Genomic DNA, 27060 nt, shown 5'->3' with positions numbered 1-27060 from the left:
CATTTGTAACCGGTCAAGTTGTCGAGAATAAATCAGGTAGTCTTATAATAAGCGACTATCGTCTATCGCGATCACGAACAGGCGTTATTAAACCAATTTTCTCAGAAAAGCGCAAACGAGTTTTTGTGCTCTCGTTCTCACTGCTTATCGCCATGTTTCTTTAAGTACCGAATACAATATTACTATTATTTATCATTATATGTCTACATTCAATGTGTATATACGCCGCCTCCGTTCTTCGGCGCTATCACTTTGCTTCGCTACGGTCAATCACTATCCCGTGTCATTATAATAAAATACGTCAATATATATATATATATATATATATATATATATATATATATATATATATATATGCAATATGTATACACGTATACATACACAAAGTTCACGCGATCGAACTCTTAAAGTCTACTGCAATGAAAAAAATATGTTTCCTTTAAAAATTTTTTTCTCAGCACTTCGGAGCCTTCCTAAAAATTTATCATTATCGTACGTGTAGCTTATGCCGAAAGAAATAACGAATTTACTCGTCATATTTATGATGAATCAAGTTATCTTATATAAGTGACGATAATAGTCGGCGATGTTAATCAATTATTAATATTTGAGATTCTTGTATAATCCCAACGCTTATTTAACCGAGAATTATACAATTGCTCTTCTCTTTATTAAGTACCGACTAAAAAAAAGAAACATTCGACGTCTAACATTATGTTTTTATTCGAACTTTGTGGACGATTAAAGCATGCTGCTCGAAAAAAATAGTCGTTCATTAATGCAGCATAAAATCATTAGACGATGAAAGGACAAATATACGTCAATAAAATATCGCGTCACACCAATTAACTCGCGGAACAAACATCACGATAGGTTTTTTGTCGATTACGTTCGCGTAACATTAATTCTTGGAAGTCTGAAAATTGACGAGAATTATATGGAAAATTGCAGTAAAACGACATAGTATACGGCCTGACTACCGGTATCTGACAAGCATTTGAAGCGGGAAATATCACTTTCTACGGGGACAAAATGCGTACAAAAACCCTAGTCGTATAAATAAGTCTATAAGCGCTTAACAGGACGATAGCTTAAAGTAGTTACATAGTATAATGCGATATAGCGTTGCGCATTAACTCTTTGTTTTTTCTCAACGGCATTATATATATATATATATGTATATATGTATTATCAACAATGTGTGCAATTTCTTGATAATACGACATGGGATGCTAACGAGAAAATGATAGGAAATATCATTTATAAAACTATCCCTAAACCTAAAAATATAACCATACGAAATTCACGAGTTGGATTCGTACATAGCCGTACGATACGATCAGTAATTTTTACATTCATATAACAGCGACAGTATTTTTACATCCGAAAATAGGGCAGATAATAATAACAAAATTGCAGAGCCCGCGAGCTAAGAATGGTTTTTGTTCACTCGCAAAAAAGAGACGTTACTTTCAAAATAGTCCTTTTTCTCGACATGTGTCGTCGCTTTGTACTGAAGATCGCGTTTTCATCCGTCTCTCCTTCGCGTATCAGCAGCGATTTATAAAACGCAATGAATTACGAAACGTGGAGAAAACCGAGTCATGAAATCGAACGCGTTGTCTCAGAAACTACCGTCTCCTTATCCTTATCCACTCGATAGCAGTTTTCTCTCTTTTTTGTGTGTGTATGTATATATGCAATGAGTATACAGAATACATCTATGAGCCGTTAAGGAAGAATGAGGCTTCAGAGCGAAGACTATAGTTATTTGTTCGCGTTATCAGTCACTTGTTTCCGGAATGGTGGCGGATTTTCATCGCCACTTCTTCGAGACAGAAGCAGATCATGAGGGTTAGCAATTAATAGATCAGTTTAAATAATGCAATCATATGTGCGGGCTAGCAAAGACAGCGTGATTGAGAGATTCTTTGGAAAAGTTTCGAGAGGACGAGTGGCTCGTAGATGGTAGGCAGACTCATCGCGCGTCTTTTGCCGTCAATTTTTCTATTAGCTCTTGCAGAGGTGCCAATTCCCTTCTCTCGATCAAATTAAATTCCTATAATATAAGATTAAGTGTTATATATCACAAATAAAATCAAATAATTAAATATTATAATATGTTATGATATAAAATTTTATCATTACTTTTGTTATCGATTTATCTCTTAATCTTTTTTGCGTGATATTATGATTATATACCTGAACGAAAAATATGAAATGCTTGAACGACGTGTTTAAATGCGCCTCCTCGCCGAGCTGCACAACTTCGCTAAAGTGCTGATGATAAATATGAGCATATACTCTGAATAATCGCTTCAGGATAGTTTTTGCAATAGATAAAAAATTTTTGGGGAAAGGAACTCCTGCAAAGAGAGCAATTGAGGATTAGTTTTCGATTCGGGATAATCGCAATGAGAAAGACAGTAATAAAAAATATAATATAATCACCAATTTTGGATGGAAATAGAGTCTCGTCATCTAATTGATCCTGCACCCAGGTCATTAAGTAGTCTATGTACTTAGGCGCTGAACATTTAATAGGTTTTTTCACCGTATGACCGTCGGCCCAGTGATACTCGTACTTTGGTCCAGCTGACATGATTGGACAACTCTCTTCAGTGCAAAACTCCGTAATCGTACCATACAACATGTTGATTTGATTGAAAAAATCAACAGCTAAACAAGGAAAATAGAATCATAAGTTTAGGTCTATATTAAGTAAAGTGAACGAAAAATGAGAGTAAGTTTTGACTTACTATTAACGGCGACCCACTCGTTTAGATCCTCTCCTTCAGGAAGCATAACAGCCAGTCGCAAATTACCAGAGCCTAACGTAGCGGCGGCATGTTTCATCAAATCATACTGATGAGTACCCTCCGGGATATTCTTCTTTGGTTTAAAGGTCTTAGAAGACCTACTCCCACTTAAGAGAGAAAAGAAGAAATATTAGAATTATTAGACATTATATGTGATTTTTATTTGTTATTATGAAATTTAAAGTCATATCTTCAATAATTTTAGATCAATACTTGCTCTATAATAATACTTTGGTTTTTGCACATCTTTATTATAAAAATACAAAGTATAAAATCAGAAAAATAGATATCATAAATTTAACCATTTATCATTACAGATAAATCACAGGAAACCAATTAACTGTAGACTTAATCATATTATTGATAAGATTTTTAAAATAACAAGCATCAAAGTTTAATTTGAAGGTGAATAATATGAAACTTTTCCATCTGCGTTGTTTTAATTTACCAGGGATTGTATTTCTTTAACAATGAAAAAATTATTTTTCTATTTAGTTGAGCTTTTTTGCGTTTTCAACTTGTTTAACTAGGAACCTAATTCATACCAGTTTAGATAAGCCTAAAATATCTCTATTTTACCATAAATGCTAAAATAATGTATTTACTAGAATAACAATATAATTAAGAAAACAATTTTCTAGTATAAACGTTTTAAATCATTAAAATTTTGTAAAAATTTTTAATGCGATTTTAATGTAATGATTTGGTCTGATTAGAAGAGAATAAAAATTAGCTCATTCAATTCTCATCAGAATTATTTTTTTGCAGACAACTAAAAGATGACAATTATAGTAAATGAGTAATTTTTCACTAAATTTCGTATTGATATGATATTCTCTTTCATTCAATAAATTTTTCCTCTTTATTTTTCTTCTCCAAAATTTGTTATATATTAAGATTTATATATTTGTATATAAAGATGAGTAAAATAACCTCTAGATTCTCAATATTATTGCATAATATTTTATACCCCATATTTTTTCATATCCAATTTCTAAAGTTAGATCTTGTCGTGGATGTTTGCTGTTTTAAAAAATGGGTTATGGTTTATATAAAAATTTGGAAAATTCTGATCCAGAGGCATATTATATAATATTATTGTACAATAATATTCAGCATCTGTAAGCCATTTAAAGACATGTGGAAAAGAGCAAAGCCTTCATTCTTCCTTTTCTTTCCGTCTATTTAACCACATCCCTCTACTCTTTCTCTCTTCACCTTTTTCTCTGCAGAAAAGCCTAAATATATTTTTCTACTACAGATAAGAAGAACGTGAAGGCGTAGTTGAAAAAGAGGGGAAAAAAAAGGAACACGCTCGGTCGCGAAGCGCGACGCTCAGCTGATCGTGATCGCGCGCACGTAGAAAGCGGCGGCGTTATTTATCGCAAATGTCAAACTTCAGAGCGGATCCGAGAGCGTCGGCGTCGTCGCGTCCTCTGACAAGAAGCACAAGGCGCGGCCGCAGAGACGGATGATTCATAGATTACGCGCCGCGTCTGGGCGATAATCCTGACGTTCGAGGAACGACCGTAGGTCGTTCCTGCGGGAAGACGCGCAAAGAGGAAGAATGCCTCCCGCACGATACGCGAGCTATTTTTACTCCCGATCGATCCACCGGCGGACTTCACTCACTGTTGTGAGGAAAGATAAATACGATTTTTATATCGTAAATATGAAAAAGAGGAAGAGAAAGAAAAAGGGACATCCTGAAGCAGAATAAGAGACAATAAGATTCGCGAATCCTACAAGGAGAAAAACAAATCGTTAGCTGTCGTAGAAGGACAAGGGATCCTTGCGGTTTCGTCCTGTTCTCGCTAAGACGTATCGATCGGACGAGGGCGGCGATTCAATCCGCGAACCTCTTCTCGCCTCATTTCGATTCGACGGTGACGATCAGGGAGGAGAAAGTGTACGTTTGCGGCGGCTAAGACTCACAATAGAAAACTCATCGTGTGTGACGAGCTGTCGTATCCGCGGGTGTGGGTCGCTCCGCTCTCGTCGGGCCCGCTCTCTCTCGCCCGTTCCGCTCGGTCGCGTGGTCCGTTGCGTGCGTCCTCGCTCAACTAGACGCGGACTGTGCGCGACTATCGTGAAGACGACGATGACGATGACGATGACAGCAACGATGACGACGAGAACGTACTCAGCCAACCGGCCGCCGCACTCGCGCGCGTGATCGCCTTCGTCGGGAAACTGCTAGCCGATGGTCCCTGGTCTCGTAAACGCCGCTGTGCCGGGAAGACGAGTCGCCGTCGCGTAACCCCGACCGTCCACTATGTCGTCGTCCACTAAGAGAAAGAGAGTCGTTTCGTTTCTTTCACACTACTCTCTTTCTCTTTCTCTCTGTTTCAGACCGCGGGACGGTGCTCATACCATCTGATTAAAGTCACGGCGGTACGATAGAATTCGTAGCGGCCGGCTGACGTGACGGCGAGACGCGCATTGAAAACGCATCATAGGGTGCGTTCCGTTTCACGCATGATACGCATGATGCATCGTTTATCCTTGTTGTTTGTTGTTGTTTGTTAAACGTTAAACGAGGATGAACAATGTATTATGCGCATCATGCGTGTGAAACGGAACGCAGCCATAGACTATAGTAGAGTTGTTGAGATTTTCTTCGGAATTTTTTAGGATGGTGAAAAGTTCAGAAGAATTTTTAGAGAAGGGAAAATATGAAAATCTACAATAATTTTTTGAAATTGTATTAATTTATAATAAATTTTTTTATTATATTTATTACAACTATTTAAAACCCGACATTCGATTTATAGGCTTGTATAGATAGAGCACGAAGAACTTGTGTTCATTTCTACAATAGATTGACTTCGGTTGCATCTGTTTTCTAATTTTTAACAAATGCAAGCGCTACGGCTAAAAGGAACAGACTTTTTATTAAATAAAGCTATGGAAACGTGGCTTGCATCGGATCGCCGACCCTCGTACACCGAACGTGATCGCGCGCCATTTTGTTCACGTATTCTTGGTGGTGTTGGTCGTTCGCACCCATTCGCACCGTCGAGGTCGATTCGGTCGAATCGGGATAGACGATATCCCAGTCTCTCTATTTGATTGTTAATCGACTTCTATCTTCGAGGACAGAAACGATTTGTTTCGACGTCCCGGGGACGGTAAGTAAATCGAGCGAGGCTCGGTGGCGCACACCCCTCGCGACGCCGTCGTTACGATTCCTCCCCGTCGCGTTCCCCCACGATTTTCCCTTTGCCGTAGTGTATTCTTTCGGCTTTTCCCATGTTAATTGTCTTCCGCACGATATACAGGATAATTTTATCTGGTTTCTTTGTGACTCTCATGTGTAATTACACTCGCGAGTCAATCGACATCTGAAGCCGCGATCGGCCGAAGGTGGCTTTTCAACGATTATGAGTTCGCAGCTTTCCTCTTTTAACCTTGTCTCGTTTTTCTCAATTTTTCTGTTAATATTCAGCATCTGAAAACAGCTCGCGACGAAAGTTCTCTTATCGATATCTCGGCCTTTGTTTTTCTTTCTCTCTTTGTTATTTTTGTTTACGTATGTATGTACGATCGGAATATGTTTGTGTGAGAACACAATTTCCAAGATGTCGACGTAAACGTGAAACTTTACCGCTACGAAATTGCTGATGTTTAGTATGCTTCAGTTTTATCTTTCGTACAATTATCATTTCGCTTCTTCACACTACATTAAATCACAAAATATCTCGCTTTTGCAGGCATCGTTCGGAACAGGATTTCATTAGATTAGAAATCATGTCGAGCGGTAGTGGAGATCATGAGGAGGAGGGGTACGTCGTCAAAGTGCGTGGACTGCCGTGGTCCACCACCGTGGATGAGATTATGAAGTTTTTCGGCGATTGCTCGATCACGAACGGCAAGAACGGAGTCCACATGACTACGTCTCGTGAGGGGCGCCCTAGTGGCGAGGCCTATGTGGAGATGGATACTCCAGAGGATATTGAGAAGGCTTGCAAAAGAGACAGGGATCACATGGGCCATCGCTATATTGAAGGTTAATTTACTATATTGTTTATATTAATTTACTATATTAAGTTTAACATATTGGTATCTTTCTATTTATAACAAAGTAATGTAACTAATATAGCATTTATATTTTGTATAAACAATACAGAAAATACAGTTGAAAAGAGTAATAGAAATATTTACTTAAAAGATGTATTTATAAGAAATATTTGAAATAAATATTTCTGTTAAATATTTCAATTTTTGTCTAGCTACTGCATATAATCAAAACATTTTGTAAAATATTATTGAAAATGATTATGGATCGTTATTTAGGAAATGAAAAAAATCTTTTAAAATTATTAATCTTATGATATAATTAATCTTATAATCTTATATTTAGTATTGTAAAATTAATATTTAATTTATATTTGAATAATTAACTAATGCATAAGCATTTCTTTATAATAATAATGCGTTTTTACTCAATTGTAGCATGTCAGTTGTAAGTCCAAAAATTTGTAAGTTAAGATAGTCAATTGAAAGATACCTGTATTTGCATTTAAAATTTCTTTTATGTAACTTGTAACTTTTTTTTCTTTCTTTGAGGTTTCTAAATATTTCTAAAAAAATATTGGAACATCATGTTTCTTATTTTTCTATTTTAATTCACGAATGTTTACAGAATATATATATATATATATATATATATATATATATATATATACACATATAAGTAAATTATCTTTTTCTTATTTGTTATGTTTATGACTTTACATTTTTTATTATAATTATATACATTGTTGTGCTGTTTTAGTTTTTAAAGCAAAACGTGGCGAGATGGAATGGGTTGTGAAGAGGAGTGGTCTCAATTTGGAGAATGCAATGGATGATGGTTGCGTGAGATTGCGCGGCCTACCGTTTGGTTGTTCGAAAGAAGAAATTGCACAGTTCTTCTCAGGTATTTAGCACATGATAACTAAAGTACCTATTAGTGCTTTTTAATTGATACCAAGAAGTGTCATTCGAGATTTTATTTAATCCTTGTAAGACAAATACCTATTCATCTTTTTCAAATACGTAGCTTTCTTTCTATTTTTGTATTCCCCTTTTTATAAGACGAAAATAAATAGACGAAATTTAACAAATCTCAGGAACGCAGCGACAGAATACTTTTGATGGCTTTAGCGCAAATTACTAAAACTGCTATCTTGTTTCAGTGAATCTAGCAAGCTGTAACAGTTGCTTTCTAACAATGTTACAGGCTAATTTTCTACAATTTACCACTAAAAGTAATGAGATAATAACTCGAACGCACGAATTAATTGAATAGTGTCGAATTAATTAGATTTGAAATTAAATTCCATCTAAAGAGTGATGTCTCTGTGTCCTGATATCGACGATTAGCCTCAGTTAAGATTTAAGATTTTGCTCAAATTTAAGTTGTGCCATAGAGTATATGCCGCGGATTTTATGATTTTATGATTTGTACGAGAAAACGAAACGAGAAAATATTTTCATTGCACGACTTAATGATCGAGAAGCTTAATTCTTAACTTTGGTTTTTAAACGTCGACAATTTAATGTCCTGTAATGCATATATAAGGAGAATATCACGAAGAGAAAGAAGAAAGAAAAAATAATTTTAATACGCACATATGCGCGATTTTAGAGTCTTAAAAGTCTTGCTTCTTTTTTTAAGGGACTTTAATAACCTTGATCATAACTTCTTTTTTCTAATGGGTCTATAAGCTACAATATCGATGTTTGATTATGTGTGGGTCAGGGTTGGAGATATTGCCGAACGGGATATCGCTACCTACAGACTACACGGGCCGCAGTACTGGGGAGGCTTACGTTCAATTTGTTAACAAAGATGTTGCGGAGCGCGCTCTGCAGAAACACAAGGAAAAGATAGGACACAGGTGGGGCACTGAAACGGTATAGCTCGGGTTTGGGTATACTCTTATAACTTTTCCATTTCATTTATATTAATGATCGTAGTATATGTAGGTATATACATTTCGTTTAGTGAATATATAGTGGGAACAAATTCTCTACGATACGGATGCAGCTTCTTTATTTTTTCCCGAAGTGGATTTTCCCGCGCGGGAACAAAAGAAATCATTATATCTGTATTGTTATTAAATCACTCAGCATATATGTGTGTCCGCACGTTTTGAAACCTTGTCAATTAGTTTGAGAAAATCCTGCACCTCGTTGCGTTGAGATACATTTCTCTGATAAGTTGCAAACTTTGAAGTTAGACAAGTGTTTAAGTGTTTTTTTCTTTAAGAAAGAGAATCGCGTTTAGAAAACGTTTTTCTTATCTGACATAAAGAAACTGCCTCTCTCGAAACACAATTACAACCAGATAGTCGTACGTAAGCGAAAGTACTGTGGGCCCGACTACTTATATCCGTGGGTGGGTGCCGGGGGCGGGAGGATAGCCCCTTACCATCATCACCAAATCCCATGGGAGGTGGGTAGGGCAAGCCAAAACTCGGTGGGCACTACAGAGAAAAAGAGAAAAAGAGAAGGAGAGGGATAATAACCATCAATCCAATACGGCTCGTCTGTGACGCGCATAATTGCATTGTTTTGCAGATAAACATTTAAGATTAAAGATTATTCAAGAAAAAAAAGATTATTTAAGATCACATTGTCTTTTTAACTTTATTGCTTTTAAAAAACTTTTTTATGTGTACCAAATAAATCAGTAATATGTTGTGACAAATATTAGAAATGTTTATCTACAAAAAAGGGTGCAATTATGAGCTTACTCGAAGATCGTCGGCATCGCATGGGCTTATGGGGTACATGTGATGTAGATACGTCGGGAAGCGATTTCGTCGTGGGAGGGTCTCTCTTCGCAGGTTTAATAAAAGAATGCCGGAGGTTTAGTATGAACATAATCGTTCTGTTACACTTAATCTTAATTCTCAATGCCAAACTACCGTACACAAGTTTCCTCTTTTTTTTAAAAATTATTTTTTATTGTAAACGTTCAGTTCGTAAATAATCTTTCGCTACTACTGTGCAGGAATGGCTCCTCCTTCCACCTTTTCTGATTCTATAGTCTCCGTGTATCTCACTGTTTTTGTTTTTCTTGTCTCTCACCATTTGTGATCTCTTGAATTTAAGTTCGTATCGTTAAGTCTTTTCAAATTCAATTTGGTGGCATTTTGTATTGGTGAGAGTAATAATAATAATAATAATAATAATAATAATAATAATAATAATAATAATAATAACGATGACAATATTTATTTATTGCTGACGTGTCACTCTGCACATTTCTAACGCGTAAATCTTCAATCATTAACAGATATATCGAGATCTTCCGAAGCAGTTTATCTGAAGTACGCGCTAGTATTGGGCCTAAAATGCGCGGCGGTCCCATGGGCGGCTTCAATCAGAGGCCCGCACCGTATACTCGCGGCGATCGTTTCGGTGGGATGAATCGCTTTAGCAACAACGGCAGAGGATCCAGAAATAGAGGTGATTCCTTTCATCTATCGAAGTACGAAGACAATCGTGCAGGAAAATACCGTAATAGAGACTTATTATACAATTCACGTACTAATTTATTACGTATGTATTTACATGTCTACAATTTATTTTCTTAAACTTTGTAATCTACTTTCGGCTTCACAATCAAAACCTTTGTAATCCATTTTAGACTTCGATAACGGCCCATGGGGAAGCGGGAATAATTATGGATCTCGTGGCGGTAATATGGGAATGCGCGGCAACATGGACATGAAGGGTGGCAATTACAGAGGCAACAATGACTCCTGGGGAGGTAACTCCGGAGTATACAGTATCCATATGCGAGGACTACCGTTCAAGGCGACGGAACAAGATATAGCTGATGTAATTTTTATAATCAATAATGATAAAGTTACATTTTTTAGAAATCTTTCCCAGTGCTCAATTGTGTAACATTTTGGATCTTGTTTTATAGTTCTTCAGACCACTTGAACCGGTGAACGTCCGTATTATTCTTGAGAATGGCGGTCGTCCATCGGGAGAAGCTGATGTGGAATTTGCGACGCACGAAGAAGCCGCAAAAGCAATGTGCAAAGTATGTATCTTCTTAATTTTTTTAAATCAAAATTAACTTTTAGAAATTATTTAAACGGAACGATTTTCACGCGTGACCGTATATTACATCCTGTAATTTGTACAATTTGTAACAGTAACAGTAATTTGATTTTAATTGTTTTGTTATAGGATAAGAGCCACATGTCGCATAGATATATCGAACTGTTCATGAATTCAACCGGCGGATCGAATAGTATGTCATTAAGCGGTATTGGCAATTTCTGTGGAGGTAAAATAAATCATTGAATTATTAAAAAACAAAAGATAAAACTTATATCTTTCTAAAATATTTTGAAAATATACCAGATATAATCTTTTATAATTATAAATATGAATCATAATATAAGATAAAATGTATAAATCTTTTTCCTCTTTGTCGTCAAAATATTTTAAAAATTATTTCTTACAATTTTCTTACACTTGTGTTGTAAATAGTACATAGATTATATTTGGAGAATAAAATTTGTAATTTAATAAATTAAGTTATTGGCAATTTTGATTAGCGTAATTTGTATATACATTATTTGACATTAAGTGTACATGTATATACATAAGTATTTTTCTGCGCAGGTTTAAGTAACAACTTCAGGCCGGGATATTCACCAAACAACAGGGGTTTCAACTCACAGTTAGGCGGCAGTAATTATAATAGTTTTTGAGATCGGGCTATGCGTTTCTAACGCTAAATGACGATTATAAACATCCAAAATAATCGAAGGTGAAGAAAACACTTTTAAATCACATTGATGCAATATGAATAAATGTTTTCCTTTTTTTGTAGTTTTGAATATATAATTCCTTAAATATTAATCGTAAGCCAAATTAATAGTGTATAGGTACTTGCTTATTCTTTTCTTTTATAATACATACAGAGATATGTAATTTACATAGAATATGTAATTTAATTACGAGAGTGAACTTAAAAATGACAATTTATCTTCAATAACGTAAGTCGTTTTTCTTTAAGCTAAGCGCAATGTCAACAGACAATCGTATGTGGAGATGAGATACAAACTGAAATTCTTTAGAGTAATATATATGGGAAAGTGTTGCTTTTTTTATATGCTATTAGATTAAAGCATATTTCTTGTTTTCCACAGCGATGTCTTCTAATTGAATATCAAATGATTAGAATTATTATTTTATATGATACATAAGCACACATTACATGTCATAATGGCTTTGATGCAAGCTTGGACATGATAGTCATTAATATGCATCGAGATATAGCGACGAGCTGTAAAGCGCAAAATATACGATTGTAATATACACGGACTGCCTAGTAGTTCGCACCTCAATAAGTTTATCGCATTGTCTTATGTACCGTAACGCAGGATAAGTTAAAGCGCTCACCCTCGTCTCAGTGTAGCACGATAGTGTACTATTATATAACCTTGAGATAAAAATTAAGATAAGAGATAAGAATTATAGTTTTTATTTGTATAGATGTTACGAATCATATATAAGGAGATGTCGTCTGACAAATGTCAATGTTGTGTAACGTATAAGTCTAGTTTTGGTTTATATTCCTTGAAAGATTTGAATAAAAAAACAAGGTGGAACACAACGAGGCGTAATTATATGTGTAATTCCTTAAATCTCGAACAATACTAACGTAAATAAGTTGGATTTATATTGTTTGCCTATAAAACAAAATTACCAAATAAATCTAATGTTTCCAGTAATTGAAACCGCTCAGTTGATGTTCTATATTTTCATATCCAAAATTTCGTCGTGTATCAAAATAATTTCAGCGTTTACACATTTATTTGAGTAACACTAATTTCATACTCTAATATTCATTTCTGCTAATGTATGTTAGATTTCACTTACATTCAAATGTACATACATTAATCTTAGATTAATGTGTTTCTTATTTTACTATTACTCTTTTCTATTATTACTTTCAGAGAATTCAAGAATTATAAAAAAAAGAATAAGTTAAATCTCGAGATTAAAATAGCTCATTTATCAAGCATTAATCTCTACTCTCTGAAATAACTTGTCTATACAAAGATATATCTATTTCAGTCAATCTTGTGAAAATGCTACAAATGGAAAAATTCAAGGATATTTTGACAAGGTCTACAATTCCAGCAAGGAGTAAGAGTAACAATTGACCAATTAAAAACCAGAAGTAAACAAAATTGGCAAATCTCATTTCATATTTTTTATTTCTTACTCCTACTCCATTACTCCTGCTGACATTGTAGACCTTGCAGTTAAAAATGATCGAAATTTAAAAACTGCAAGGTTTATTTTTTTTTAATTAACAAAAAACTTGGTTATAATTAAATACTCGAATTTTAATTTTGAAACCAACTACAAGGAACAAAACGACAATTTATTTTATAAATGATTGGAATGCTATGGTATAACGACTTTCGGACACCCCGTACATTATATACAGTGTCGCGACTATAAATCGTAATCGTGGCCACGGGCGGAACAGGCCGACACATCGCTCGCGTATAGACGCTTCATCACCGCCCAATCGTTTCATTAAGTAAACAATGCACGCGAAGGTCATCGTTCTTGTAAACGGAAGTCGCGAGAAGAAAAGCAAACTATCAGAAGACGAAGCTGCGATTTCAGATATGACGTTGCCCGCCCACGCTTCTTTTTTAGGAGACAAAAGCGTGCAGCACCTTCGATAGAAGGTTGTTTCGCGTAACGGAGCTCTCGCCAAGCACGTTCGTTAAACGTACTGACTCATACTGACCGATTGGGGTTCGCATTGTCAACCATTGTTAACCGGCAGACAACTGGTAAGAAATTTCATCAGTTTCTGTTTTTGATACTGCGAGCGAGGTAAACAGCACTTGTACCGGTGGTAAAAATAGAAAGGAAAAGAAAATAAGGTTCATTTTTACGCGCCTACAGCATGCGAATCTTACGGAATAATATCGGTGTACCGAATGCCACTGTTAAACGTTATCATTGGTTATCATTGCTATTAACAGGTGTCAAAGCTACCTAGTAACAGATATCTAGGTGTATCAGTACTATCAATGTGTGCGTGCCATGTGCACGATATGTCAGCGTGTGCTCTCTCTCTCCCTCCCTCTCGGCTGCGCGGGCGGACGGAAATTTAAAAAATACGCACCTCATTAACGATGTCGAGAGATTAACTTCGGCTCTTATCAGTATCACGCCGATGTAACTGGCGATTACTTCTCGTTGCGAACAAGGAAACTCACACGCATTTACAACGGTCTTGGCTGAGGTGAGTAGAAGCCATATACAACAGAGAGAATCTGTTGTCGGATGCTGTTTGTTTACGTATTACGTGCCGCGTCGGCGTGACAATTACGCGGGGATTGAAATGTTGTTTTTAGTCGTGTTATACGTTTCGCAATTGTATTAAAAGTTTGTGCTTCACTATTTCGGAGATATGTAGTGAGTTTTCTAGTATGCGTGTACTATATCACGCAATGTAATTTCACTTTATCGCGGCACACCTTGAGATTACAGATCTTTATCTCTTTTCTTGAGAGATCCAATTGTGATGTGATGTGCAAGTTTCAGATTCTTCGGGTGTCATTGATGATTGTTTATTGAAGTGAATTTTGGAATACTATCTTGTGAGGATGGGTCAATCCACAGAAGGCAATAATGGTAACAATGACAAACAAACTGAAAGTAATGCACAGTCAAAACATAATGAAAGGTACGGAATCATTCATAATTGTCTTTTGTATGGCTTGATGGAAGTAAAGTTGATAAATACTTAGATTTAATTATTTAACTTACTTAGGGGAGTTATAATACATGTTTTTTTAAAAAATATTTTTTCTCTCTTCTATTAGATCTTTAGGAGAAGACAAGCAACAACAATCTCTGCTACCAAAGGCAAGTAGCAGTACAGCGAAACAAGTTAGGGAATACAGCCCAAGGTCTGGGATGAAAAAGTATAATCATGCTTTAAGAAATTTGATACCAATACGGTACCAGAACCAGTACGTGTTGTAACCAAAATTTTAAAATAATCTGTTATACTAATTTACTATTTGAAAAATAATAAAATTAAATAATATTTGAAAAATAATAAAATTAAATATCAAATTTTATAAAAATATTTTATAAATAATATTTATAAAATATGTAACATGATATATAAGGATGTGCTGTAGTGATAAAAGTATACTTTTTTTGTAGGAAGGAGGAACATTTATCTGCAGATAATGCTGGGTTATTTTCTTATGTATATATAACATGGATGACACCGTACTTATGGAAAGCGTACAAAAAAGGTCTTACATTGAAGGATTTACCAGACATTTCGGTATATGATACCTGCGAATACAATGCACTCAGGTAAACTTAACATATTGTGTTTTTTATGGATGTGTAATTACAGTACAATTTTTTTAGACTTGACATACTTTGGCAGCAGGAGTTAAGTCAAAATGGTCCCAATGCAGCATCCTTTTCTGCAGTGGCATGGAGATTTGTACGCACACGAGTTTGTGTATCATGCTTTTTGCTGACGTGCTCTCTTATTTTTGGATTTATAAGTCCTGTAAGATTATCTTTATTCATAATAAATTGTTATTATGCATTTTTTGTAATAACACAAAATTTTCTTTTATTTAGACTATATTAATGAGGAAAATATTGGAGCATGTGGAGTCTTCGGAAGAGAACTTTTGGGATGGTATCAAGTGGGTTTTTCTATTGACGATTTGCGATTCCTTGCGAGCTTTCTTCTTCACTTGGACATGGAATATGAATTACAAGACTGGACTGCGATTAAAGTCGGCTTGCACAGCTCTATTGTATAAGAAGATTTTGAGACTAAATAACCTCGGTTCTAAAAGTACAGGAGAAGTGAGAAATGTTTAATTTGTTTCGTAAATCTTTAAAGAAAGTGCTTTCTTGTTAATATGTGTCCTTGCTACATGTCTTTATATTTTTAGATAATTAATTTATTTTGCAACGACAGTCAAAGACTTTTTGATGTGATCATTTATGGTCCAATGATTATCGGTGGGCCGATAGTTATAAGTTGCGGTATAATTTACATATTGTGGTTATTTAGTCCCATTGCTCTCGTAGGAATGGTAGCTTTTCTTTCGTTTTATCCGTGTCAAGTAAGTAAATTGTTTTTGTATATACATATTCTGTATATTTCAATAAGTAAAGCAACATCTGTGTTTTAGTACTTTATTTCTCGCGCGACTGGCTACTTTCGCTCGAAATCAGTAAATATTACGGACGCTCGAGTACGACTCATGAGTGAGGTCCTAGAATGCATAAAGTTAATTAAGATGTATTCCTGGGAGAATTATTTTAGCCAGAAACTTCTTGGTAAGAATAATATAATAGAAAATTAAAAAAATTGTATTTTGTGTAATAGAAATAGAACATAAATTGAAAGCAATATTATAATAGAGCTACATGTATTTGTAAAATGTTAATAATTTGATAATGTATTTTTATAGCCACACGTAAGAAGGAAGAACGATGGCTCCATAAGACAGCGTATTTTCAAAGCCTTAGCATCTCTCTAACACCCGCTATACCTGTGATATCCGCGATCATCACGTTTTTAGCACATGTTGCCTCGGGTAGTGGATTAACAGTCGCACAGGTACAAAATACAACCTACTAATACAATCTCTGATTTTTAGTTATATTAAAATATATTATATTTTTATAAATATAATATCCTAATTTTATGTGTATCAGGAGAAATCGTCTAACATCTAATAGGTAAGCAGTTTGATAAGACAATAAAAATTTTCCTTAGAAATTTGATCAATTTTCATGGATACTTGCAATCCTAGATACAAGATATTTCTTGCAATCCTAGATATTATTTGCAATCCTAGATACAATTCTTTGCTGAATTTCACAATCGATGGATTACATTACAGGCTTTCCCAATGACCACATTATTTGGAAATTTGCTTAGACTGGCACTCACGTCACTTAAGGATACTACGCGATATTATATCAGCGCTCTCATAGCTCTTAGAAGATTCAAGGTCTCAAAATGTTTTTTGAGTGATTTCATGTACAGCTTAACGGGTCGGATATCCGTACTTATTATTAGGAAACTAGTACTCGTGTTTAATAAATTTGATCTTGTATAAACGTCATCTTTATATATTTCTTATCAAGATTATATTAAATTACAAACAATTGATTCTGATTCAAAACTGTCCTTGAATTTTAATCTGTTAAATCGAAAAAAAATAGAGATTATGGTTAAAAAAAAAAAAAAACACGGGAACTATTCCTGTAATAATACGTACATGAGGTTAATGTCGTTTTAATGTAACAAGCATAAGCTTTCTAGTAAAACGAGAGTAAATGTGTGATGGGCGAACACTGCATGCTTTGTAAAGCACCTTATTACGCTCGAACAACTGTCACTCGTTAGCGATTCTTTTGGTACGCCAAATATTTTAAAAAATTACTAGCTGTAAATAAATAATAGTGAGTTGGGGGCATGATGTTCCCATGCTTGTATGTATAGTACGAATTGTACTAACATAGTCGTTTTAATTCTGCACTTTTCAGGTGTTTCCCTTCGTATCGGTGCTCAATGCTCAAATTCGTACTTCTTTCATGTTTTTACAAGTGGCCTTAATTAATATTGCCGCAGTAAAGATAACTTTTGGCAGAATAAAGGTGTTTATTCTTGTTTATATCTAATAGGAATGCACAGTCGGCTGCACCATACATGTTGTATCGTAATGTTGTTTCTTGGACACAAATCTGAACAATTAACGTTTCCTTTTTCCGATATAACCGAAAATAACCAGCTTTTATTTTTACGAATATTATCAGCTAACAGAATGCTTGCCTCATTTAGTATTGTTGCAACTTGAAATTATTTTTTTTTTTGTATTTGTATTATATTAGAGATATTATCTCTAGAGATGTTAGATTTACGAGAAGCAAGTATGTTGCTACACAAATTTAATTTAAAAATTAATTTAGAGTCAGATATGTCACCTTAGTGTCGCTGAGTGTATGCACTGTATATATCTTTATCTTATTTAAAGTTACATTTTTACATATTTAAGCTTATTTGCTTCTGACATGCTTCTAATGTATTCTAGTTTCTTCGAGAATCTTTTGAAATAGATGATTTGAATTAACGAGATGATATTTGCACAGAGTGTGTTGCTGCTGAACGAGGACAATTGCCAGGCATCGAAACCCATTGTGAGATCGCAAGCAGTTGCCATTGCTAATGGTACCTTTGTTTGCGATAGCATGAAGCTTCAAACCGATGCATCAATCAATACTAAAAAAAAGTGAGTATTTACTATATAGTCATTACAATCTTTTCTATGAGCCACGTTAACTTTTTTTATGTAGAAAAAAATCACCATTGGACAATCCACTGGAATTGGAGAATCTGAATCAACCAATGCAGGAAACTAAATACGTCGAGGTTCTTAGCGATGTGCATTTCGGAGCACCTAAAGGAAAATTAGTCGGTATCTGCGGCCACGTAGGCAGTGGCAAATCCAGTCTGCTGCTGGCAGCTCTGGGACAACTGAGAATGACGAAAGGACACATCCTAAGGGAGGGCACTTGCGCCTACGTTAGCCAGCAAGCATGGATTGTGAACGGTACTTTGAAAGAGAACATCCTATTTGGCGAGGAGTTTGATGCCAAACGTTATTATCACACGATTACAATTTGTAACCTGAAGGAGGATATAAATATGCTACCGGGAGGAGATGACACCGAAATTGGCGAAAGAGGTGTCAATCTGTCTGGAGGGCAGAAACAGAGAGTTGCGCTTGCGCGAGCGTATTATGCCAGTCGGTGCGCAAATTATTTGCCATCCTTTTGTTTTGATAAATATAATTTAATCTGTCGTTATGCAATTGCATCTGTTGTTTCAGGGACATTTATTTCCTCGATGATCCTTTGAGCGCGGTTGATGCATACGTCGGCTCGTATATATTTGAAAAATTGATCCTTGAAGCTCTTAGGAACAAATCCGTTCTTTTCGTGACACATAACATTCAGGTAGGTATTTAGACAATTGGAATTAATTTGAAGACTTATTAATATAGTATAAACAAATTTTATAATAATAAGATTTTGAGCAACTTTAAAATTTTTGCTTTACATATGTTTTTTATTACTTTCTAAGAATTTAATAAATTTAAAGAAAATTAACAATATCTTTGAAAAATTAGCTTTAAAATTTTTTAATGTTCTAAATTTATTTGTTGCAGTTTTTAAAACGTTGTGATGAAATTTACATGATGAACGCGGGCAAGATCGTAGAGCACGGAACTCACGAAGATCTTATGCGACTCGATAGGGAATACGCCTCGATGGTAAAGAATAGTACAGTTGCAATGGAAGATAATTTGTCAGTGTACGTTTAATATATATTGCACGTATTCTGGGAATTATTGGAATAGTTGGATAAGCTTCTTTACTTATTCACAGTGTTAAATCTTTGGGAGCGAGAAGTACCAATAATTCAGAAGTGCAAAAGGCGGAATCTGCGCACAAAGAAAATTATGGAAAAGAGAAAGGTACATACAAAGGTATGCATGTTTGTAATATCCTTCCTATTTGGACATCTTCAATATTTTCCTTCTTTTAAATTTAGGAGCAACTTTAACAGTAGTAGAGAAAGCTGAAACTGGATCCGTCAAGTTGTATACTTATCACACATATATACAAGCTTCTGGTGGTTACTTGATCGCTTTTCTCGTATTTTTTACGTTTTTCTTGAACGTAGGTAGTTCAGCTTTCAGTACTTGGTGGCTTGCCGTATGGATTAAAGCTGGCGGAGGCGTAAGTTTATCATATATCCATTATTTCAAATATAAATTTTAAGATATATTTTAAGCCGACACACAGCTAATAATTTATTATCAATATATTAAGTATTCAAAATGTGAATTGAAACATATTTATATTGTATATGCTCTATGGCGTTTGCATATACGATACACACATAATCCTGTGTTGGTTTTTGCTGGTTATTATTGACATTAACTGAATTTGTAAAGTCTTAGGTCAGTTTATTAATTTATAAATTTTAAAATCTATTCTCAATCAAGAAATATTTTAATAAATATTATTTGTTATTGCTTATTTTTTGGAGTTAATGTTGTGTGTGTGTGTGTGTGTGTGTGTGTGTGTGTGTGTGTGTGTGTGTGTGTGTGTGTGTGTGTGTGTGTGTGTGTGTGTGTGTGTGTGTATCTATATATATATCTCATCACAAGCGCATTAATTTTATTTAATTTTCAGAATGTGACTGTGCCAGAAAGTAACAGTACTATATATTCGGAGAATATAAACGCTAATCCTGACTTCTCGTTTTATCGAGATGTATATGGTGCTTGCATCGCTGGTATATTATTGACAAGTTTTATTCGCGGGTTAGTCATTATGTTTGCCACAATAAAAGCCTCGACTACATTGCACAACACATTTCTTGGCAAAATCATTAGTTCTCCGTTGAGTTTCTTTGAGACTACTCCAAGTGGTAGAATACAGAACGTTTTCAGTCGAGATATAGACGAAAGTGAGTAATAGATCTTATACATACTGTTGTGAATACACTGTCAACCTACCATTTAATTGATTAATACTTTTTAATTTTCAGTTGATAACTACTTACCCATATCGATAGAACACATAGTGCAAAATATTTTTACTTGTAGTTTTGCTATTTTCTTTATCTGCGGTATATTGCCCTGGTTTTCATTACCATTACTCTTGTTTGGTACATTGTTCTTCTTTGTTGGTAAATTGTTTAGGTAAGCATTATCCTAAAAATACCGCGTAATTTATATGTGATTTATACATGGTTTACATATGCCCATTTATTTCGCTTTGTATTTATGCAGAATAGGAATGAGGGATTTGAAGAGAATGGAAAATGTGTCACGATCACCCGTTTTGAGTTTTGTCACAACAACAATCCAAGGTTTAAGCACAATTCATGCATTTCAAAAGGAGAAGAATTTCTTGTATAGGTAATGATTCCATAACTAAATACGCACAATCTAAAATAACAAAAGAAGGCCGTGACAATTATTGAATGATTTCTTGTTGATAGGTTCGAAGAATTGTTCAACACGAATAATTTATGCCAACATCTGTGCCAAGCCGCGATGAGATGGTCTGCGGTGAGGCTAGACAGCCTGGCAATCGCCTCATCCTGCATGACGGCGTTACTTGTGATTTCGCTCAAGAATGAAATATCGCCGGCTTTCGCCGGTCTGGCTATGGCGTTTGCTACACAAATGACTGGCGTCTTCCAGTACACAGTTAGACTGATGTCCGAGACAGAGGTACGCTTTATAAGCGTAGAGAGAATCAGTTACTACCTCAAGGTAATTATTTTTAATTTATTAAATATATAATTGCTGATTCTGTTTGTACTTCAATCTTATATTTTTTTCAGACTTTGCAAAGGGAAGGTGCAAGTAGGATGGTTGCTCTTAAACCAGCCGATGATTGGCCTTCCCATGGCAAAATCGAGTTTAAAGCTGTTCAAATGAGATACAGAGAAGAGTTGCCACTTATACTTATCGATATTTCGTTCAGCATAAAGGCCGGAGAGAAAATTGGTAATGGCTAAAGCATATATTTTCCTTACGCTTTCGCAGAAATTAATTCTGAGAAGTTAATTGTCAATTATTTCAGGCATCGTCGGTCGCACAGGATCTGGTAAAAGTTCCTTGGTTGTCGCTCTATTCCGATTAGTCGAAATTTGTGGAGGTATTATTAAAATCGACGGTATAGATATTTCGAAGTTAGAGTTGGATATATTGAGAAGTAGATTGTCGATCATTCCTCAGGATCCAATTTTATTCAGCGGTACTATAAGGTAATAAATTTTAATTGGTAATTTTTTGCTAGCTGGTTTTCTTTAATTGATTCGCTTTTTAGATCTAACTTGGATCCTTTCCAACGACACACTGATCACGATATTTGGAGTGCCCTTGAAAAGACTCAGATGAAAGAAAAGGTGTCCCTTATGCTAAGAAATCTCGATGCTTCCGTTGGATTTGGCGGAAATAATTTGAGTGTTGGCGAGAGACAGCTTCTTTGTCTCTCACGAGCCTTATTACATAGTACAAAGGTAATAACATATTTTCAGGGATTTTTGCAATATTACATGCATTTAAAATTGAATTCCAGATTTTCTTTAAAGTGCTAAAATTAATATTAATGACACACTGAAATTTATCTTTTTATAGGTGCTGATTCTGGATGAAGCCACGGCTTCCGTTGATCCGGAAACTGAAGCGACGGTGCAGAACACGTTGCAAAATGAGTTTGCGGATTGCACTGTACTTACGATCGCTCACCGATTGCAAACGGTTCTCACATGTAATCGTATTCTTGTCATGCGAGAAGGCAAGATAGTTGAATTTGATGCACCCACTACTCTTCTCTCTCATCCAGATTCTGAATTTTCGAAATTGATGGCTGCCGCGGACGAAAACGACATAAAATAATCTCCGTACAGATCTGAATCGCGACTGCAGTGCATTTTTAGTCACATTTAACAGTAACTGGTGAAATTAATTCTCTACTAAAAATTACGTGAGTAAATAAAAAGAACAAAAGAATAATATTAAAAAAAATGCAATAGAGATAAGTAAAGAAGTAAACTGAATAAATACTACTTTTCTATTAATGAATTACTAAATTATTAATTAAAGATTAAAACTACATTATATTATAAGCTCGTATAAATAAAAGAGAAAAAGAAAATTTTACTGTCTTCTCCATCTTTTCATATTCATTTAATCCTTCGGTTAAGCAACTTATGATAATTTAATTTTTACCTGGCACAATTTAATTTTATATTATGCTACTTGTGTATCATTTTTAAATATACTGATAATAATAAATTACAAACTTGTAGTTCAATAGATAAACGTTTTTCGCCGAGTCGTTATTGAAAATGTTTATTAATATAGTGACGATAAAAATATTTCATTAAACGGATATAAAAAAAACAAAATGGAGGATAGTTTTTAAGAAAAAATGAACAGATAACAAGCGTTAAAAACCACAATTTCCAGAAATTCGCGCGCTTCAGAATAGTGAAATATTGATTTTCTCACAAGAGGTGGAGAGCGCATACTGCTCATGTCCGTTTTGCTTAGACTTTCGGCCGTGCTGGCGACACGGCCGAAACGTGTTCGCCGCGACATTGCCAGCTTGTTATTACCTCTGAGATGTTTATTACATGTTGAGCTTTATCGTTGCTTTATATCGAAATGTAGTCTATAGAAATTGCCGTAAAGGCAGTGTCCGTAATTTCGTGAACAGCTAAAAGAAAGGTAAATCCTTTGATAATGTACGAACAACACTGATTTTCATAAACACGAACTATTTTTAAGTAGGTTTCTATTGGATTACTATTTTTCCTATATTTTTCCACGTTGAACTATTATTTTATATTATGCTATAAATATGTAAGTAATTTGAAAAAATTAAGTTCTTTTTTATATATTATATATAATAATATGTATATTTCGCTTTGTACTTTTATGAAGTACAAAAATATATTATTGTAGAAATTCAATATATTAATAAATTATTGTAAAAAAAGTAAAAAATTTACCTATGTATTATTGATTTAATATATGTTTTAATACCTTGATGGAATATATAAGTACCGAATATATAAGCAGCGAAAACAAGTGAAATGCATAATTACCCAATCAACTAATAATTTAATTTCTAATTGCTTTTATTATACGTAATTTTATATACACACACACACGTCTAATTTTAATGAAAATTTTCGCACTCGCTATTTTCAGGCCTCACCATTGCGAACATAATTCCTATTATGATGTTGGGGCGGAAGCAGAGCCTCAAAGGGGAACCCGTCCTGGCCGATTATGGTCCGGAAGAGTCCCTCAATGAGAGCGCTGACATAGAATGGGTTAACAAGGTGAGCAGAAGTGCGGATCAACTTTCGGGAGAATGATGAGAAAATTACGAATCCCGAAAGTGCCGTTTTCCTTTTTTCGAATATCTCCTGAAAAAAACCACTTTACGTGATTTCAGTTATGGGTAAGAAGGTTGATGCGATTTTGCGCCCTAGTCTCGTTGGCTTCTGTTTGCTTGAACACCCCGAAAACCTTTGAGAAAGTACCTTCCCTCCAATACGTTACCTTCATTTGCGATTTGATAGTCACGTTTCTGTTCACCGCCGAAATGATCGCTAAGATGCACATACGAGGAATACTAAAGGTAAAGTCCTCCTCCCTTTTATCAAAAAGAATTAATTAAAATACCTAAACGCTTTAAAGAACATACAATATTTTCTATTTTTTACTATTTAAAAAATGACATTTCTATGCTTGTAAATTTGCGATTTGACATAAAATGACATTGCAGAGAGATAAGTCTTATTTGAAAGACCATTGGTGCCAATTCGACGCAAGTATGGTGATATTCCTATGGTTATCTGTGATTCTGCAAATGTTCGAAATGCTGGGTTTCCTTATAAAGTTTAGTTATGCCTCCATCATGCGAGCACCACGACCGCTGATCATGATACGCTTTCTCCGAGTCTTCCTCAAGTTCTCAATGCCCAAAGCCAGAATCAATCAGATTTTCAAGTAAGAAAATTATAATTGATGCAATTCAAAGATTTGTGCCACTTAAAAATAAAACATTAATTTAATTATTGAATATTATTAATATTAACAATATAATTTATATTTAGACGTTCGAGTCAGCAGATTTACAATGTAACACTTTTTTTCCTGTTCTTCATGTCCCTTTATGGTCTTTTGGGCGTGCAATTCTTCGGAGAACTGAAAAATCACTGCGTGTTGAACACAACCGAGCCCAATTACATCACGATCAACAGTCTAGCCATTCCCGACACGTTCTGTTCTACTGATCCAGAGTCTGGATATCAATGTCCCGAAGGAATGATTTGCATGAAATTAGAATTAACCAAATATATCATAGGCTTCAATGGATTTGACGAGTTTGGTAATAGTTAATGTTAATATTACTATTATACATCCCTGTCGTTCGTCTGCAATTTGAATTTATTGATTTTTATATCACTTTTCCAAAAGTATTACAAAGTTTATTCATCAGTTTGCATTTATAAAACTACAACAAATTTTTTTATATGTTATTCCATATTTCACATTCTTTTTATAATTACATGATAATAATTAAAATTAAACATGTGGCTAAAGATTATAATTATACATCCAATGCAATTTTATTAAAATATCTCTTGCAAATTTGAAGTTTCTTCTTTTAAAATGCAATTTAGCAATCTTCACATTTTTTTTATCAATTAAAATATCAAAATATCATTACAAGCGATACGTCTGAGACTTGTCTTGTATTATTTAGCTACTAGTATTTTCACCGTATACCAAGCGGCTTCTCAGGAAGGATGGGTCTTTATTATGTATCGCGCGATAGACAGCCTACCGGCATGGCGTGCGGTTCTTTACTTCAGCACGATGATATTCTTCTTGGCTTGGTTGGTGAAGAACGTTTTCATTGCCGTTATCACGGAGACTTTTAACGAAATTCGAGTTCAATTCCAACAAATGTGGGGTGTCAGAGGACACATTAGTAACAGTTCGGCATCGCAGGTCAGTTGTGCCAAAGTTGTACCAATCTTTGAAGATACTTTATTTTGAAGCATTTTTAATAAAAATGTGAACATTATTTAAATTAATTTTAGGCGAATAATAATGTTATCAATAATTTATATATATATATATATATATATATATAATTAGTAAATCAATTATTTTATTATCATAGATATTAACCGGAGATGACAATGGTTGGAAATTAGTGACATTAGATGAGAATAAACATGGAGGTCTAGCCTCTCCACTCTGTCACACTATCCTTAAATCACCACATTTTCGCTCGGTGGTAATGTGCGCGATTTTGGCGAATGGTATCACTACTGCGACGATGAGCTTCAAGCATGACGAGAAACCAAGACACACGTACTATGACAATTATTACTGGGCTGAGATTGTCTTCACGTTATTGTTGGACCTAGAGACCCTCTTCAAGATATGGTGCCTGGGCTTTCGGAGTTATTATAAGCATTCGATTCACAAGTTCGAATTGCTGCTTGCCATTGGCACAACTATACACATTATTCCATTCTTCTATCTCTCTGGATTCACTTTCTTTCAGGTTTTTACCTTTATTTAACTCCTTGTTTTTTGTGTCTCTTTATTTCTGCTTTTTTTCTACGGATCTATGCTTTTTCGAAACCTGTTGTTTACATATTTTAAATTCTTAATTGTTGATGTCTTTTGTACTTCTAAAAATTCAACCCTTCGAGTAATAAGAGATTTTTAATGTATTGTGATATTTTTATATGGGAAGGTTCTCAGAATGGTCCGACTCATTAAAGCGTCGCCGATGTTGGAAGATTTTGTCTACAAAATTTTCGGCCCTGGTAAGAAGCTCGGCAGCCTTATTATTTTTACCATGTGCTTGCTGGTGATATCCTCCAGTATTTCCATGCAGCTCTTTTGTTTCCTCTGCGACTTTACCAAGTTTGAAACCTTCCCCGAGGTGAGCCATTTACATTTCAACCAATCAGTTATATTACGTGATCGTTTCGACTTAAAGCATTAAAATGTGAATTTTTAGGCATTTATGTCGATGTTCCAAATTTTCACGCAAGAAGCCTGGGTCGATGTGATGGATGAAACTATGTTACGTACCCACGAAACGGTAGCACCACTAGTCGCAGTATATTTCATCCTGTACCATCTCTTCGTCACATTGGTAATCATTGCGCAATATTTTCTTCATGCGATACATAGGCTATTATTAATTAATGCTTAATTATCTCTTCAGATCGTGTTGAGTCTTTTCGTCGCGGTAATTCTTGACAATCTTGAGCTAGATGAGGATATTAAGAAACTGAAGCAATTAAAATTTCGCGAGCAAAGTGCTGAGATAAAAGAGAGTTTGCCATTCAGACTGAGAATCTTCGAAAAATTCCCCGATAGTCCACAAATGACGTGTCTTCACAAAGTACCGTCAGATTTCAATTTACCGAAGGTAAAAAGAAATATCCGTGAATAAGTGTTACTCTTATTACTAATTTAATACATTATAATTAATATTAAAACCTATATTTTTTAAATTTAAATATGAGAAATTTAACTTTATTAAAGATACATCTTCA

General features: G+C 34.8%; 4 protein-coding genes and 1 long non-coding RNA gene across 11 annotated transcripts; 3 read left to right on the top strand and 2 right to left on the bottom strand.

The window, feature by feature from the left end:
* Window positions 1-698: 698 nt before the first annotated feature.
* Window positions 699-5212, bottom strand: LOC105831164 (MOB kinase activator-like 1). Its single transcript, XM_012671131.3, has 5 exons — window positions 4755-5212; window positions 2760-2926; window positions 2452-2679; window positions 2203-2366; window positions 699-2059 (listed from the first exon to the last, which is right to left on the bottom strand). The coding sequence occupies exons 1-5, from the start codon at window positions 4766-4768 to the stop codon at window positions 1979-1981; spliced, it is 654 nt and encodes a 217-aa protein (XP_012526585.1). The 5' UTR covers window positions 4769-5212; the 3' UTR covers window positions 699-1978.
* A 548-nt stretch (window positions 5213-5760) lies between these two features.
* LOC105831163 (heterogeneous nuclear ribonucleoprotein H2) lies at window positions 5761-12453 on the top strand. Of its 2 annotated transcripts, none has more exons than XM_012671128.3 (9): window positions 5761-5950; window positions 6533-6828; window positions 7597-7740; window positions 8566-8704; window positions 10108-10373; window positions 10462-10655; window positions 10747-10866; window positions 11016-11115; window positions 11457-12453. In XM_012671128.3, exons 2-9 carry the CDS (start codon window positions 6570-6572, stop codon window positions 11543-11545), a joined length of 1311 nt encoding a protein of 436 aa, XP_012526582.1. In that variant the 5' UTR covers window positions 5761-5950; window positions 6533-6569; the 3' UTR covers window positions 11546-12453. The 2 variants fall into 2 exon arrangements, with proteins under 2 accessions (XP_012526582.1, XP_012526584.1); XM_012671130.3 differs by having other exon boundaries at window positions 5763-5950; window positions 10108-10280.
* A 260-nt stretch (window positions 12454-12713) lies between these two features.
* LOC105831159 (multidrug resistance-associated protein 5) lies at window positions 12714-22605 on the top strand. 6 transcript variants are annotated; one of them, XM_012671122.3, is made up of 26 exons: window positions 12714-13654; window positions 13850-14112; window positions 14415-14556; window positions 14696-14845; window positions 15045-15203; window positions 15261-15408; window positions 15483-15716; window positions 15806-15979; window positions 16049-16196; window positions 16331-16479; window positions 16766-16876; window positions 17415-17525; window positions 18018-18157; window positions 18222-18677; window positions 18758-18884; window positions 19097-19242; window positions 19317-19405; window positions 19483-19670; window positions 20130-20406; window positions 20488-20641; window positions 20732-20860; window positions 20944-21220; window positions 21292-21457; window positions 21534-21717; window positions 21780-21972; window positions 22091-22605. In XM_012671122.3, the coding sequence occupies exons 3-26, from the start codon at window positions 14477-14479 to the stop codon at window positions 22349-22351; spliced, it is 4251 nt and encodes a 1416-aa protein (XP_012526576.1). In that variant the 5' UTR covers window positions 12714-13654; window positions 13850-14112; window positions 14415-14476; the 3' UTR covers window positions 22352-22605. The 6 variants fall into 6 exon arrangements, with proteins under 6 accessions (XP_012526576.1, XP_012526573.1, XP_012526574.1 ...); XM_012671119.3 differs by having other exon boundaries at window positions 19317-19417; XM_012671120.3 differs by having other exon boundaries at window positions 14409-14556; window positions 19317-19417.
* LOC118648902 lies at window positions 17731-18374 on the bottom strand. The gene is made up of 2 exons (XR_004965490.1): window positions 18233-18374; window positions 17731-18147 (listed from the first exon to the last, which is right to left on the bottom strand). It is a non-coding gene; the product is annotated as an uncharacterized LOC118648902 (long non-coding RNA).
* A 146-nt stretch (window positions 22606-22751) lies between the features above and the next one.
* Window positions 22752-26979, top strand: LOC118644244 (sodium leak channel non-selective protein-like). Its single transcript, XM_036295446.1, has 10 exons — window positions 22752-23185; window positions 23672-23805; window positions 23922-24107; window positions 24255-24478; window positions 24586-24860; window positions 25239-25486; window positions 25662-26051; window positions 26247-26438; window positions 26517-26654; window positions 26727-26979. Exons 2-10 carry the CDS (start codon window positions 23701-23703, stop codon window positions 26955-26957), a joined length of 1989 nt encoding a protein of 662 aa, XP_036151339.1. The 5' UTR covers window positions 22752-23185; window positions 23672-23700; the 3' UTR covers window positions 26958-26979.
* Window positions 26980-27060: the final 81 nt, after the last annotated feature.

This window comes from Monomorium pharaonis, chromosome 1 (genome assembly GCF_013373865.1).
Source record: "Monomorium pharaonis isolate MP-MQ-018 chromosome 1, ASM1337386v2, whole genome shotgun sequence".
NCBI lineage: Eukaryota > Metazoa > Arthropoda > Insecta > Hymenoptera > Formicidae > Monomorium > Monomorium pharaonis.
Note: the sequence above shows the minus strand (reverse complement) of the source record. Positions and strands in the feature narration are given on the sequence as shown.